This window comes from Anolis sagrei, chromosome 12 (genome assembly GCF_037176765.1).
Source record: "Anolis sagrei isolate rAnoSag1 chromosome 12, rAnoSag1.mat, whole genome shotgun sequence".
Taxonomy (NCBI): Eukaryota; Metazoa; Chordata; class Lepidosauria; order Squamata; family Dactyloidae; genus Anolis; species Anolis sagrei.
This window is the reverse complement of record NC_090032.1, coordinates 11,082,890-11,099,812: the sequence shown is the minus strand read 5'-3', so window position 1 is coordinate 11,099,812 and position 16,923 is coordinate 11,082,890. Positions and strand designations below refer to the sequence as shown.

General features: G+C 47.2%; 3 protein-coding genes across 3 annotated transcripts in view; 2 read left to right on the top strand and 1 right to left on the bottom strand.

Annotated features, from left to right (window-relative positions):
* MRPL24 (mitochondrial ribosomal protein L24) overlaps positions 1–16,923 on the bottom strand; it is a 53,104-nt gene that overhangs the window by 6,677 nt on the left and 29,504 nt on the right. The window lies entirely within an intron of this gene.
* LOC132764289 (methyltransferase-like protein 25B) overlaps positions 1–16,923 on the top strand; it is a 47,656-nt gene that overhangs the window by 30,499 nt on the left and 234 nt on the right. The window lies entirely within an intron of this gene.
* LOC137097716 (methyltransferase-like protein 25B) lies at positions 20–16,918 on the top strand. Its single transcript, XM_067472429.1, has 8 exons — positions 20–151; positions 249–370; positions 3,050–3,263; positions 3,491–3,553; positions 7,492–7,632; positions 14,224–14,912; positions 16,232–16,419; positions 16,559–16,918. The coding sequence occupies exons 1-8, from the start codon at positions 59–61 to the stop codon at positions 16,684–16,686; spliced, it is 1,638 nt and encodes a 545-aa protein (XP_067328530.1). The 5' UTR covers positions 20–58; the 3' UTR covers positions 16,687–16,918.

The following is a 16,923-nucleotide window of genomic DNA, read 5'->3' as shown; positions in this document are numbered from 1 at the left end:
TTAGCATTTCTTTGTCCTCTCGTAGACCCTCTTTCCTTGTTTTCAGTGGGCTTCTGCCATGAAGACCTCGCTGGAGGAGCAGAAACGCTTAGCGGCAGACATTACTCGCTTCCTCTCCCTTTACAACCACATTGCGGATGCCTACATCATTGTACGTATGTCACGTCGTTTGGGGGTTGGAGAGTGGTGGGCCTTTGGGACGCCACCTCCATCTTCTTTGCTGCCTCTGTTTTCTTTCTGTCTTGCAGGAGTTTTTCACAGACAGCTTGTGGGGCAGCCTCCCTCTTTCCTGGCAGGCGGCTCTGGATGGTCTCAGCTCCCCACAGTTGGCTGCTCTCTTGCTGGAAAACAGGACCACCCCAGAGGCCAGGTAAGCTTTATAGGTCCTGTCAACCCAGCACACCTTGCCCTTTCATTACATATTGTGTTTATTTATTTACGACATTTATATGCCGCCCTTCTCACCCTGAAGGGGACTCAGAGCGGCTTACTCCCCCCCCCTCTATATATATACACACATACATACACACCCTGCGTAAAGATGTAAAGGAGTATTTTTCTGTGTCAGGAGCAACTTGAGAAACTGCAAGTCGCTTCTGAGGTGAGAGAATTGGCCTCCTGCAAGGACGTCACCCAGGGAACGTTGACTGGATGTTTTGGTTTTCTCATCCTGTGGGATGGGTTCTCTCATGTCCCTGCATGTGAAGCTGGAGCTGACAGATGAGAGCTCACCCTGAATTCAGGAACTCCACGAATTTGAATCGCTGACCTTTCGGTCAGCAGTCCTGCCAGCACAAGGGTTTAAAAACAAGTCATGCCAGACTAATCTGATTTCTTTCTTCAATAGAGCTACAAGCTGGGTAGATGCGGGGAATGCCGTGGATGTAGCGTACCTGGACTTCAGAAAGGCCTTCGACAAGGACCCCCATGACCTTCTGGCAAGGAAACTAGTCCAATGTGGGCTAGGCAAAACTACGGTGAGGTGGATATGTAATTGGTTAAGTGGACGAACACAGAGAGTGCTCACTAATGCTTCCTCTTCATCTTGGAAAGAAGTGACAAGTGGAGTGCCGCAGGGTTCCGTCCTGGGCCCGGTCCTGTTCAACATCTTTATTAACGACCTAGATGAAGGGCTAGAAGGCAGGATCATCAAGTTTGCAGACGACACCAAATTGGGAGGGATAGCCAATAGTCCAGAGGACAGGAGCAGAATTCAAAACGATCTTGACAGATTAGAGAGATGAATGGCCAAAACTAACAAAATGAAGTTCAACAGTGACAAATGCAAGATACTCCACTTTGGCAGAAAAAATGAAATGCAAAGATACAGAATGGGGGACAATGCCTGGCTCGAGAGCAGTACGTGTGAAAAAGATCTTGGAGTCCTCGTGGACAACAAGTTAAACATGAGCCAACAATGTGATGTGGCGGCAAAAAAGCCAATGGTATTTTGGCCTGCATCAATAGGAGCATAGTGTCTAGATCTAAGGAAGTAATGCTACCCCTCTATTCTGCTTTGGTTAGACCACATCTGGAATATTGTGTCCAATTCTGGGCACCACAATTCAAGAGAGATATTGACAAGTTGGAATGTGTCCAGAGGAGGGCGACTCAAATGATCAAGGGTCTGGAGAACAAGCCCTATGAGGAGCGGCTTAGGGAACTGGGCATGTTTAGCCTGAAGAAGAGAAGGCTGAGAGGAGATATGATAGCCATGTATAAATATGTGAGAGGAAGCCACAGGGAGGAGGGAGCAAGCTTCTTTTCTGCTTCCCTGGAGACTAGGACGCGGAACAATGGCTTCAAACTACAAGAGAGGAGATTCCATCTGAACATTAGGAAGAACTTCCTGACTGTGAGAGCCGTTCAGCAGTGGAACTCTCTGCCCCGGAGTGTGGTGGAGGCTCCTTCTTTGGAAGCTTTTAAGCAGAGGCTGGATGGCCATTTGTCAGGGGTGATTTGAATGCAATATTCCTGCTTCTTGGCAGAATGGGGTTGGACTGGATGGCCCATGAGGTCTCTTCCAACTCTTTGATTCTATGATTCTATGATTCTAACCCATTGCGCCACTGGGGGCTCCTGTTGTAGTATTGAAGGTCCCAAAATTATGTGGATTGAATGATAAGTAATGCCTCCACCTTCGCTACTTGGGTTTGGATGGGAATATTTTAATAAATCAAATGCAGAAATAATCCTTAGAATGTGCTCTTTAACTACCACTATTCACTTTTCCACATAATCACCAAACAATTGGATACATTTCTGCCAACGATTAACAAGTTTTCTGAAGCCGTCACGGAAGAAGTCAACACTCTGTTTCCACAACCCATTGTGCACAGATCTTCCGATAGCCAGGCAGAGCAATAATGTGACCCACACGTTCTTGTGAAATTCCGATTATGCTTGAAATTTCTCTCTGAGTGATACGACTATTGTCCTGAATCAATCTGTCAACCTTTTGCTTGTGAAACTCGGTGGTTGCTGTCACAGGACGTCCAACTTTGTTTGTCATGCAAGTCAGATGTTCCCATCACAACATCTTACTTGCCCAACGATGCACAGTACTCACATCAACAGAATCCCCATAAACAGCTTGCATTCTCTGATGAATCTCCTTTGGGGTGACACCTTCTGCTGTCAAGAATTAAATGACTGCACCTTGCTTAAGTCGCATTGAGCGACCGTCTGCACAGGGTTCCATACTTCGCACTTTAACAACACAACCATTCAATGCTAAGGCTTCCCGCCAAAATGGAACAATAGAGGAGAGTCTACTGAACAAGCCAGTACCTGCCGCATACCAGTACTGCCATCTGTTGAGGAGTTACAAAGGTGGAGGCATTACTTTTCATTCAACCCTCATATAACTGTATTCTCAATTTGCTTCTGACACGATAAATATGTGCAACTGAGTTCCAAGCCAAGGGGACTGTTCCGTCTTTATACTGGAGCAAGGAGCCCCTCTATGACCCCCACCCCACTTGTTGTCTCCTTCCCTTCTCTGGCTGTAAGAGCTTCCCCTCTATGTATTGACTCTCTTGTCATCCAGCTACAGCTCCGTTTGGCCACTCTCACTGCTGGCCTTCAAAGCCACCGCTCACTCTTTGACATTCCCTAGAAGAGCCAAGGGGCAAGGGGGCACCGTGGGGCTTGGGAGGCCAGAAGAGTTCCAGGAGAACCCCTGCCAGAGCGCCAGGCTGCACCCCCTCTTCCGGAAGCATGTCAAGCCCAAGAAGCAACACGAAATCCAACAGCTGGGGCAGGTAGGGGCTCTGCATGGGCCGAGGCAGAAGCATCACATCTGCCTGCTGTGGGTCAGCAGCAAGGGAAAACAAGGTGCGAGAGTCCTTTGACCTGAGATGGCACTCTCAGGGCTCCTTAAGGAAGGGGAGCTACCAATGCCTCTGTATGTGATCACCCCCAATCCCTGTTTCCTTCTTCTCCCAGTTGAAGGAGATTCATCACGGCAGATGTTTCCTCTTCCCTGCAGGTGGTGAAGAGGCTGAGCGATCTCACTGGGTGCCGCCATGTTGTCGATGTGGGTTCCGGGCAGGTAGGTCTCTGTAATGGATTGGCCTACCTTCAAGGGTTGGTGTAAAAGGCAGAAAACAGGTCCGGCTTATGAAAGCTATGGAGAGCCGAGGGGTGGAGCCTTCAGGCAGCCTCTTATCTAGAAGTGCAGTCTGATTGGTTGATGAAATTTATTTATTTACTAGCTTGGGGACCAGGCGGTGCCCGGGTTATTTGAGAAGGCATTGTTTGTTTTGTGAAGTTTGGTAATATCAGTTTGGTAATGTGTAATGCTATTTCTTAGGGAAAATACAGTCTTACTTTTTTGGTTTTTTTAAAAAATGAATAGTCCCATTAGAAAATGCATAATCATAGAATCATAGAATCATAGAATCAACGAGTTGGAAGAGACCTCATGGGCCATCCAGTCCAACCCCATTCTGCCAAGAAGCAGGAATATTGCATTCAAATCACCCCTGACAGATGGCCATCCAGCCTCTGTTTAAAAGCTTCCAAAGAAGGAGCCTCCACCACACTCCAGGGCAGAGAGTTCCACTGCTGAACGGCTCTCACAGTCAGGAAGTTCTTCCTCATGTTCAGATGGAATCTCCTTTCTTGTAGTTTGAAGCCATTGTTCCACTGTGTCCTAGTCTCCAGGGAAGCAGAAAACAAGCTTGCTCCCTCCTCCCTGTGGCTTCCTCTCACATATTTATACATATTTATACATGGCTATCATATCTCCTCTCAGCCTTCTCTTCTTCAGGCTAAACATGCCCAGCTCCTTAAGCCGCTCCTCATAGGGCTTGTTCTCCAGACCCTTGATCATTTTAGTCGCCCTTCTCTGGACACATTCCAGCTTGTCAATATCTCTCTTGAACCCTCTCTCTGCCCCGGAGTGTGGTGGAGGCTCCTTCTTTGGAGGCTTTTAAACAGAGGCTGGATGGCCATCTGTCAGGGGTGATTTGAATGCAATATTCCTGCTTCTTGGCAGGGGGTTGGACTGGATGGCCCTTGAGGTCTCTTCCAACACTTTGATTCTATGGTTCTATGATTCTACTGTGAGAGCCGTTCAGCAGTGGAACTCTCTGCCCCGGAGTGTGGTGGAGTCTCCTTCTTTGGAAGCTTTCAAACAGAGGCTGGATGGCCATCTGTCAGGGGTGCTTTGAATGCAACATTCCTGCTTCTTGGCAGGGGGTTGGACTGGATGGCCCATGAGGTCTCTTCCAACACTTTGATTCTATGATTCTATGAACTGTGGAGCCAGAGGCATAGAGAAGAAGCTGAGGCAGGCATTTTATACTTAGTTAGGAGCTTGATGTGGAAGAAGGGTTAGGAGTTTTGAAAGGGGAAGGAAGGAAGAGAATTGGGAAGTGTTTGTTATATGAAAGATACCTCTTTAAGGATAATAGTTAATTGGCCTCTATAGTGTTTAGAGTGCTGTAGAAGGAAGGGAGAATCAAAAGGTTTAAAAGATCCTGTTTGGATTTCTGCGCATGTAACTTTGTTTTAAGAAACTCGAGATAAAAGTACCATCCTCTGTAAGAAGTAATGCCTGACAAGTTAATTGAAACATGATTTTATCTTGGCAATTTGGCTTATTTGTAATTTTAATTGATATGTATTTTAACTCGTTATTATATGATGTTTTTAGATTGTACCATTAGCATTGAATCCTCTACGGAGGTTGAGAAGATCGGGATATAAAAGTTTTAAATAATAATAAATACTAAATAATAACCATTATGCATATTGACTGTTCCAAATAAACAACATATTCCTGTGTTATTCCAAATGAAGTCTTCATGTGGCTTTTAAGACATTCAATTGAAGGAGGTGACCTATAAAATAATAAACTGGTAGTAACAAAAGAAACCTTTAATAAATAATTGGAGGCAGCAAAGGCAAAATATAAAATACAGTAGTAACTCCCTACTGTCTGGCCTGGCCCTGTGTGCGAGGGTGTGTTAGTTAGGGTGTGTTAATTAGGAGGGTGTGTTAGTTAGGAGCTTGATGTGGAAGAAGGGTTAGGAGTTTTGAAGGGGGAAGGAAGGAAGAGAATTGGGAACTGTTTGTTATATGAAAGATACCTCTTTAAGGATAATAGTTAATTGGCCTCTATAGTGTTTAGAGTGCTGTAGAAGGAAGGGAGAATCAAAAGGTTTAAAAGATCCTGTTTGGATTTCTGCGTGTGTAACTTTGTTTTATGAAACTCAAGATAAAAGCTTTGCCTTGTAGTCACAGCTTTGCCTTGTAGTTTTGTCCTTTGTTCTCCATCTTGTGTGTGGTGTGCTTGCTGCAAGTGCTGCCCTCCCGTCTTTCGTCTTTGTTGCAGTCTCCAAGTATCTCGTGATTTTCCCTGAGCAGTTGGTCTTGGGGGTACTGGCAGCTTTTCTCAAAAATATCTCAACTAGGCCTCATTTGAGGTTCTCGATTGTGGAAAAGTCCGACACAACTAGTCAGCCTCTTTTAAAACCCTACATGGTGTGAGATGTTTCAGACCGGGACATGGAACTGAGACTGTCTTGGTCGCCTTAGTGGATGATCTGCGCCGGGAGCTAGACAGGGGGAGTGTGTCCCTGTTGGTGCTCCTGGACCTCTCAGCGACCTTCGATACCGTCGACCACGGTATCCTTCTGGGGCGTCTTGCGGAAATGGGCCTCGGGGGCACTGTGCTACAGTGGCTCCGGTCATTTCTGGAGGGCCGCACCCAGAAGGTGTTATTGGGGGACACCTGTTCAACACCACATCCTTTGACTTGTGGGGTTCCACAGGGCTCTATACTGTCCCCCATGCTATTTAATATCTACATGAAGCCGCTGGGTGAGATCATCCAGAGTTTCGGGGTGCGGTGTCATCTGTACACAGATGATGTCCAACTCTGTCACTCCTTTCCACCTGCTACTAAGGAGGCTGTCCAGGTCCTGAACCGGTGCCTGGCCGCTGTGACGGTCTGGATGAGGGTGAACAAATTGAAATTGAATCCAGACAAGACAGAGGTACTCCTGATCAGTCGCAAGGCCGAACAGGGTATAGGGTTACAGCCTGTGCTGGATGGGGTCGCACTCCCCTTGAAGGCACAGGTTCGCAGCTTGGTTGTGATCCTGGATTCATCGTTGAGCCTGGATCCCCAGGTTTCAGCGGTGACCAGGGGAGCATTTGCACATCTCAGGCTCGTGCGCCAGCTGCGCCCGTACCTTGGGAAGTCTGACTTGGCCACGGTAGTACACGCTCTGGTCACATCCCGCCTTGACTACTGCAATGCTCTCTACGTGGGGCTGCCCTTGAAGACGGCCCGGAAGCTCCAGCTAGTCCAGCGCGCGGCAGCCATGTTACTAACAGGAGCGGGACGCAGGGAGCATACAATGCCCTTGTTGTACCAGCTCCACTGGCTGCCGATTTGCTACCGGGCCCAATTCAAGGTGCGGGTGTTGGCCTACAAAGCCCTAAACGGTTCCGGCCCAAAATACCTGTCTGACCGCATCTCGGCCTACGAGCCAACGAGGACTTTGAGATCGTCCGGGGAGGCCCTTCTCTCGATCCCGCCTGCCTCACAGGCACGCCTGGCAGGGACGAGGGATAGGGCCTTCTCGGTGGTGGCCCCCCGGCTGTGGAACACCCTCCCTGTGGACATCAGACTGGCGCCCTCCCTTATGTCATTCCGCAAGAGACTAAAGACGTGGTTGTTTGAGAAGGCGTTTGAGTAAGTGCTGCAATAACTGGCAATGACGATTGGAACGGAACATGGATAACGAGATTTGGATTGTGATTCAACAATGAGACGTCGCGAATGATTTAGTGTAATTGTATTATTGATAGTGATGTTGTTTAATGTTGTTGTGATATTGCTTATGCTGTAAATTGTACCTGTTTTTACATGTTGTACACCGCCGTGAATCGCCCTAGGGCTGAGAACGGCGGTCTACAAGTGCAGTAAATAAAATAAATAAAATAATAACTGTATTCCCTTTTCTGCCCTGCCAGGGCCATCTCTCCCGCTTCCTGGCCTTTGGTCTCAATCTGCCAGTCACTGCGCTCGAGGGTGATGCCCGGCTGGCCAGTCAGGCTACCAAGTTTGACCAGGAGTTACTTCAAGCGTTGGAGAAAGATTGCAACGGCACTCAGGTGAGGATCCAAAGATGGGGCAGAGAATAGACAGGGAGAACTGCAGCCGAGTAAGTCTGATATGAGGGTCTGTGTTGCAAGGAGCCTTTCAGCCTCCCAGCAGGCCAGAGGGCTGAAAATACACTGAATAATTTCCGACTCACTTCCTGAGTCGGAACAAAAATGGCAGAGAAAGCTTTGGAAGGGCAAAGGGACTTCCGGGTTCTTAAAATGCTTTGAAATCACTTCAAAAAGGTAACTTTTTGCACCGGGATTGTGGCGCAGCTGGCTGAGTGTCAGCTGCATTAAGATCACTCTAACCAAAAGGTCATGAGTTCGAAGCCAGCCCGGGTTGGAGTGGGTTTCCAACCAATTGTGTAGCCTGTTGTCGACCTTTGCAACCTGAAAGACAGTTGCATCTGTCAAGTAGGAAAATTAGGTACCACCTTTGTGGTACAGTTGTACCAGGAGGTACCTACCTGTGGTACAGTTGTACCAGGAGCTCCATTTCTGTTTGCTTTTGCATTTAATGTTTATTGCAGTCCTAAGTTTCAGGGACCCTGCAAATAGGTGGCTTCTTTTGGCTGCAATCATAGGGCAAGCCACCTGTCAATAATAGTTAGGTTCCCTTGTCCCGCCCCTTTTTGAGTTTTGGAGGGAACAGGAGCCATTTTGAGTTAGTCCACACAGAGAAGTCTTTGTTACAGGACTTAAACCAGGACCTCCTGTAAAAGACTTCATCATTTACAGCTTGGCCGGGGAGAAATAGCCCCATAGCTTGGCCAGGGATATACAGTCTCAGCACAGCCTTTGCTGAGGACTTTACAGTTTGTTGAGGAACTTGCAGCCTCGCAGCTCTTGCTAGGGATCCAGTCCCACAGCGCTTCAGCCAGCCATCACTGGGAAGTGAACATCTTCCTCCTGGAAGTTCTGCACCGGACTCTGTTTTCGTAAGAGCCCTTCGCAGAAACCATAAAGCATTTTGGACCGGGTGTAGGGGCCCCACGCCAACAAAAGAGAAGACAGATTGCCCAGGGAGAGGTCGGGGATTTTCCCGTCCGTGAAGGAACAGTTGCTTGCCCTTGGGGGCAAGATCAAGAAAGCTAATAGTTTGATAAGAAAACCTTGAAGTCAGTAGTTGAAGCCTTGTTATTTGTTCAATAATAAAGATTTTGTTGCATCTTTAAAGACTTTGAAGCCCATCTTTTCTGGAAAATCCCAAAAAAACTCTTTCTGAGACAACCCCGGCGTCCTGTTGGGCTCACAGAAATTAAGTCCTGTTTATAGTTTTTTATAGGAGCCCAGTGCGCGACAGCACAACCTTAAAGTATGGGGAGGCTAAATTAACTAATTTATGAGACCGTAAAGAAAGACTCCAGCAAAGCACTCCAGCGGGGAAGCATGCGGGGAATGCGGAAGTACTTCATCAGTGTCACAGATGGACAATGAAAGCGACAGCTCCCCTGGTGGCCAGAAAAAGTTAAATAGCCTCTGTCTATGTCTGTATATGTTGTAGGTCAAAACTGGCATTGAATGTTTGCCATATATGTGTACACAGTAATCCGCCCTGAGTCCCCTGCGGGGTGAAAAGGGCGGAATATATAAGCTGTAAATAAATAAATAAATAATAATAAATAAATAAACTTTAATGAAATTATTATGAGTAACGAGTAATCTGACGCAGCTCTATCCATGACTAGTGTATACTATAATCTGCTCTGAGTCCTCTTGGGGAGATAGAGTGGAATATAAATAAAGTGCATTATTATTATTATTATTATTATTATTATTATTATTATTATTATTTGAAACACAACAAGATGAGTCCACAGCAGACACTCTGCTGGTTGTTGAATTGGATCACATGTCGGACACTTTCCAAGTGTCTAGGACTGTGTTATGTATCGGTGAATAATGCGTGTAGATCCCAGTAAGATGGCCTTCTGCAGCTGGCAGATGGTAATTTTGTCAGCGCCTATTGTGTTTAAGTGCAGGCCAAGGTCTTTAGGCACTGTACCCAGTGTGCCGATCACCACTGGGACCAGCTTTACTGGTTTTACCAGAGTCTTTGCAGTTCCATCTTTAAATCCTCATATCATGTCAGCTTTTCCTGTTGTTTCTCTGCAATCCTGCTGTCGCCTGGGATTGCGACATTGACGATCCATACTTTGTTTTTTAACATGATTGTGAGGTCAGGAGTATTGTGCTCCAAAACTCTGTCTGTCTGAATCTGGAAGTCCCAGGGGCACAGCGTACCTGTCCGAACGTATCTCCTTCCATTTCCCATCTCAGAGTTTAAGATCTTCTGGGGAGGCTCTGCTCTCGGCTCAGCCTCTATCACAAGTGAGGTTGGTAGGGACGAGGGACAGGGCCTTCTCAGTGGTGGCCCCTCGCCTGTGGAATTCACTCCTCGGGGAAATTAGGTCATCAACATCCCTCCTCTCCTTCAGAAGGAAGCTGAAAACATGGATATGGGACCCGGCCTTTGGGTAATCTGGCAGACTGACAAGGTAATGATGACCAGAATTTGGAAAGGGCTATGGTAATGCTGAATGGACTTATGGATTTTAGAACTTGGTGAACATTTGGCCACTAGATTGGCTTTTTAGTTGTTATTGTATTAATTGATTGTTTTTAACTATTGTGGCTACTGTTGTTATGTATTTTATCTGTTGAATTGTTGGCATCGAATTGTGCCGGTTGTAAGCCGCCCTGAGTCCCCGCTTGGGGGTTGAGAAGGGCGGAGTAGAAGTGCCCGAAATAAATAAATAAATTTGGCGTGTTCATTCTCTGTAATGTTTTCCGGCTTGTGATCCCACCAGTTCTTTGTCACAGGCAAATGGTATTTGTGGCACAAGTTCCAATGAATCATCTGAGCAACTGTGTTGTGCCTCTGCTTGTAGTTTGTCTGTGCGATCTTCCTGCAGCAGCTGAGGATGGGATCTATTGTTTCATCTGCTTCCTTGCAGAGTCTACATTTGGGATCTGTTGTCTGGCCTTGCTGGCATTGGTTCGAATGGCTTGTTCTTGGGCTGCCAGAATTATTATTATTATTATTATTATTATTGTCGAAGGCTTTCATGGCCGGAAACACTGGGTTGTTGTAGGTTTTTTTGGGCTATATGGCCATGGACTAGAGGCATTTTCTCCTGACGTTTCACCTGCATCTATGGCAAGCATCCACCTCACTACCTCTGAGGATGCTTGCCATATAGATGCAGGCAAAACGTCAGAAGAGAATGCCTCTAGACCAATATTTATAATATTGTAATGTAATGCAATATAATACTACTAATAATAATATGATATTATAATTATATATTTATATTACATGTAATATTACTAATAATATTACAGTATAATTGATATAGTGCAATGTAGCAATATTTAAAACTGATATTGTGCTATGTTAATAATATATTAGGTTCTTGTGGGTTTTTTCGGGCTATAGAGCCATGTTCTAGAGGCATTTCTCCTGACGTTTCGCCTGCATCTATGGCAAGCATCCTCAGAGGTAGTGAGGTCTGTTGGAAATAGGACAATGGGTTTATATATCTGTGGAATGGCTGGGGTGGGGCAAAGAGCTCTTCTCTGCTGCAGTTAGGTGTGAATGTTTAGCTGATCACCTTCATTAGCATTTGAAGGCCTGCCTGAGCCTGGGAAAATCTGTTGCTGGGAGGTGTTAATCTGTGCCTGGTTGTTTCCTCTCTGTTGTTTTGCTGTTGTAATTTTAGAGTTTTTTAATACTGGTAGCCAGATTTTGTTCATTTTTATGGTCTCTTCCTTTCTGTTGAAATTGTCCACATGCTTGTGGATTTCAATGGCTTCTCTGTGTAGTCTGACATGGTGGTTGTTGGTGTGGTCCAGCATTTCTGTGTTCTCAGATAATATGCTGTGTCCAGGCTGGTTCATCAGGTGCTCTGCTATGGCTGACTTCTCTGGTTGGAGTAGTCTGCAGTGCCTTTCATGTTCCTTGATGCGTGTCTGGGCAATGCTGCTGTGTTTGGTGGTCCCTCTGTAGACTTGTCCACAGCTGCATGGTCCACGGTAGACTCCTGCAGAGGTGAGAGGATCCCTCTTGTCCTTTGCTGAACGTAGCATTTGTTGGATTTTCTTGGTGGGTTTGTAGATTGTGTGTATGTTGTGTTTCCTCATCAGCTTCCCTCTGCAGTCAGTGGTTCCCTTGATGTCTGGCAGGAACACTTTTCCTCTGGGTGGATCTTCATCTTGACTCTCGTGGCTTCTTCTCGGTTGTCTTGCAGCTCTTCTGATGTCTGAGGTGGAGTCTCCATTGGCCTGGAGAGCCCGGTTGAGGTGGTTCAGTTCATCTTGGAGGAGAAGGTGGGCTTCGCAGATTCTTCTTGCACGGTCTGCCAAAGCTTTAATGGTGCTTCTTTTTTGACTTGGGTGATGGTTGGAGTTTTTATGTAGATATCTATCTGTGTGTGTGGGTTTTCTGTAGACGGTGTGACCCAAATTATAACAGCTAAACAACAGAGAGGAAAAAACCAGGCACAGATTAACACCTCCCAGCAACAGATTTTCCCAGGCTCAGGCAGGCCTTCAAATGCTAATGAAGGTGATCAGCTAAACATTCACACCTAACTAGCCCGAAAAAACCCACAAGAACCTAGTGATTCCAGCCATGAAAGCCTTCGACAATTAATAATATATTGTATGTATATATATCTTGTAAGCCGCTCTGAGTCCCCTTCGGGGTGAGAAGGGCGGCATATAAATGTCGTAAATAAATAAAAATAAATATAGCCCGAAAAAACCGACAACCCATTATTTATTTATTTATTTATTTACTTCGCTTATATACCGCAATTCTCAGCCCAGGGGCGACTCATTGCGGTGTATTATTATTATTATTATTATTATTATTATTATTATTATCTAGAAATGTAACACCTTTGGTTTATTTAATTTATTTAATTCTTCCCTCTGGATCACTGAGTACTTTTATTAAATGGTTTCTGCTAGGGGGGGGAATTATTCCTCGACAGGCTTTAGATGTCTCTTGAGCCATAGAATCATAGAATCAAAGAGTTGGAAGAGACCTCATGGGCCATCCAGTCCAACCCCATTCTGCCAAAAAGCAGGAATATTGCATTTAAATCACCCCTGACAGATGGCCATCCAGCCTCTGCTTAAAAGCTTCCAAAGAAGGAGCCTCCACCACACTCCGGGGCAGAGAGTTCCACTGCTGAACGGCTCTCACAGTCAGGAAGTTCTTCCTCATGATTCTATGATTCTATGAGAGGAAGCCACAGGGAGGAGGGAGCAGATCAGGGGTCTGGAGAACAAGCCCTATGAGGAGCGGCTTAAGGAGCTGGGCATGTTTAGCCTGAAGAAGAGAAGGCTGAGAGGAGATATGATAGCCATGTATAAATATGTGAGAGGAAGCCACAGGGAGGAGGGAGCAGATCAGGGGTCTGGAGAACAAGCCCTATGAGGAGCGGCTTAAGGAGCTGGGCATGTTTAGCCTGAAGAAGGGAAGGCTGAGAGGAGATATGATAGCCATGTATAAATATGTGAGAGGAAGCCACAGGGAAGAGGGAGCAGATCAGGGGTCTGGAGAACAAGCCCTATGAGGAGCGGCTTAAGGAGCTGGGCATGTTTAGCCTGAAGAAAAGAAGGCTGAGAGGAGATATGATAGCCATGTATAAATATGTGAGAGGAAGCCACAGGGAGGAGGGAGCAGATCAGGGGTCTGGAGAACAAGCCCTATGAGGAGCGGCTTAAGGAGCTGGGCATGTTTAGCCTGAAGAAGAGAAGGCTGAGAGGAGATATGATAGCCATGTATAAATATGTGAGAGGAAGTCACAGGGAGGAGGAGGGAGCAAGCTTCCTTTCTGCTTCCCTGGAGACTAGGACGCAATGGAGCAATGGCTTCAAACTACAAGAGAGGACATGAGGAAGAACTTCCTGACTGAGAGAGCCGTTCAGCAGTGGAACTCTGCCCCGGAGTGTGGTGGAGGCTCCTTCTTTGGAAGCTTTGAAACAGGGGCTGGATGGCCATCTGTCAGGGGTGATTTGAATGCAATATTCCTGCTTCTTGGCAGAATGGGGTTGGACTGGATGGCCCAGGAGGTCTCTTCCAACTCTATGATTCTATGATTCTATGATTCATGTTCAGATGGAATCTCCTCTCTTGTAGTTTGAAGCCATTGTTCCGCGTCCTAGTCTCCAAGGAAGCAGAAAGGAAGCTTGCTCCCTCCTCCTCCCTGTGGCTTCCTCTCACATATTTATACATGGCTATCATATCTCCTCTCAGCCTTCTCTTCTTCAGGCTAAACATGCCCAGCTCCTTAAGCCGCTCCTCATAGGGCTTGTTTTCCAGACCCCTGATCTGCTCCCTCCTCCCTGTGGCTTCCTCTCACATATTTATACATGGCTATCATATCTCCTCTCAGCCTTCTCTTCTTCAGGCTAAACATGCCCAGTTCCCTAAGCCGCTCCTCATAGGGCTTGTTCTCCAGACCCTTGATCATTTTAGTCGCCCTCCTCTGGACACATTCCAGCTTGTGCCAAAGAGTGCCTGGCCTTGCCCAGGTATTGTCAGATTCAGGTGCGGCCCTTGACTCTATTTCTCTCTCCTTCTTGCAGGCTCAAGATGGCATCTCTCACAAAGCGCCATGCCACGTGGTAGGCTGGGTTGATCCCAGGGCACCGTGGCCAGAGTTTGTGCGCTTGCTGCAGCCTGGGAAGGACCGAAGTCGCGAAGGAGGAGCAGCTGGAGTGCCCCCTAAATGGTCAGCTTTGGACACAGACTTTGAAAAGGAAGGATGCCCACCTGCTGTAGTGCTTTGTGAAAGAAGAGCAGAAGCTGCCCAAGAAGATGCGGGCTTCATAGAGGAGCCAAGTGACTCTCTTGTTAGACTCCATAACCTCCTCCTCACTGGACTCCATGCCTGCGGTGATCTGAGTGTGGCCCTTTTGCGGTATTTTGCCCGCTGCCCACAAGTAGTGGGCATCACCTCAGTCGGTTGCTGCTACATGAAGCTCACCACAGAAGATGAGTTGGCCCTTGCTCCTGGCCCCCAGCCCTCCGAATGGGGCTACCCACTGAGCAGTTGGGTCTCCTCCCTGCCAGGATATCGGCTCTCCTACAAGGCCCGTGAAGTGGCCTGCCATGCCATTGAGGACTACGTCCAGCGGCTCCGGCATCAGAGCCCCACGCTCCGGACCCACTGCTTCCGTGCCGCGCTGGAGGTGGTGATTCGGGCTGCGGACCCAAGCAAGAAGCGGTTGGGGGTCCAGACCATCAAGAAGGTCCACACACTCTCCTTCCAAGAGTGAGTCCATGCGATGGCTTTGCTGGCCCTTTGGGTCAGCAGAATGGCCAGGGTGGAGTTTGGGTAGCCACTGCAGCCCATTGAGGGAGACCCTGGAAAATGTTCAGGTGCAAAGTCTGAGATAGGTTTGTTTGGGCCAGAAACAGGGTGGAGCGGGATTCAGACCTTAACACAGCAGCCAAGAAAAATATCCTATGTTCAATTGAAGAGAGATATTGACAAGCTGGAATGTGTCCAGAGGAGGGCGACGAAAATGATCAAGGGTCTGGAGAACAAGCCCTATGAGGAGCAGCTTAAGGATCTGGGCATGTTTAGCCTGAAGAAGAGAAGGCTGAGAGGACATATGATAGCCATGTATAAATCATAGAATCATAGAATCAAAGAGTTGGAAGAGACCTCATGGGCCATCCAGTCCAACCCCATTCTGCCAAGAAGCGGGAATATTGCATTCAAATCACCCCTGACAGATGGCCATCCAGCCTCTGCTTAAAAGCTTCCAAAGAAGGAGCCTCCACCACACTCTGGGGCAGAGAGTTCCACTGCTGAACGGCTCTCACAGTCAGGAAGTTCTTCCTCATGTTCAGATGGAATCTCCTCTCTTGTAGTTTGAAGCCATTGTTCCGCGTCCTAGTCTCCAAGGAAGCAGAAAACAAGTTTTCTCCCTCCTCCTCCCTGTGACTTCCTCTCACATATTTATACATGGCTATCATATCTCCTCTCAGCCTTCTCTTCTTCAGGCTAAACATGCCCAGCTCCTTAAGCCGCTCCTCATAAGGCTTGTTCTCCAGACCTTTTATCATTTTAGTCGCTCTCCTCTGGACACATTCCAGCTTGTCAATATCTCTCTTGAATTGTCGTGCCCAGAATTGGACACAATATTCCAGGTGTGGTCTAGGGTCGGTTTATACTAGCGTATATATGGAGCCCCCGGTGGCGCAGTGGGTTAAAGCACTGAGCTACTGAGCTTGTTGATCGAAAGGTCGCAGGTTCGATTCCGGGGAGCGGCGTGAGCTTCCGCTGTCAGCCCTTGCTTCTGCCAACCTAGCAGTTCGAAAACATGCAAATGTGAGTAGACGGCGCTCCATGCAGTCATGCCGGCCACATGACCTTGGAGGCGTCTACGGACAACGCTGGCTCTTCGGCTTAGAAATGGAGATGAGCACCACACCCCAGAGTCAGACATGACTGGACTTAATGTCAGGGGACTATAGGTTACCTTATATACCTATATACGGTATATAAGGTAACGGTTTATCACTAAACTGTTCATCTTTGGAAGTGGTCTCAACTCTCGCTCCAACTCCTCTCCCCTTTTGCAGGTATGCCCGCCTTGGCTTGGAGCGCCTGGGGATGGAGCCCAGCCTAGCCCACGTGCTGCCTGAATCTTTAGCGGCCATGTTGGCCCAAGAGCAGAAGGTGGTAGCCTTCTTCAGCCTTGCCCTGCTCCTGGCGCCTGTGGTGGAGACCCTCCTGCTGCTTGACCGCATGATCTACCTGCAAGAGCAAGGTGAGCCTGGATTTGGGGGGGTGGGGGGGTGGGCTTGGAGAGGTCACTGGTTGTTCTAGCGGGGCTCACTTCCATCCATGACCAGGAGGAAGGAGTGACCTGCTGAGGACCTTGACCACTGGTGTGTTGCCTCCCACAGGTTTCCACTGTGAGCTCCTCCCTCTGTTCGACCCCCACTTCTCCCCCAGAAACCTGGTGCTGCTAGCGGCAAAGGCTAAGGCAGGATCCGATCTCAGAGACCTGGCAATGGAAACGCAATACAGATGAAGGAGAGTTGCCTTCCCTTTCCCTATGGAAGATGCCTAGGTGAAGGGACATGAATGGCTACACCTAGTTTATTTATAATTTTACTCTATTATTTTTCCATTTATTATTTTTCTCTATTTATTATTCCATTTATTATTTTACTCTATTATTACATTTATTATTTTCCTGTATTTATTATTGTAATTACATGTATTATTTCTCTTTTATTATTCCATTTATTATTTTACTTACCTTGGG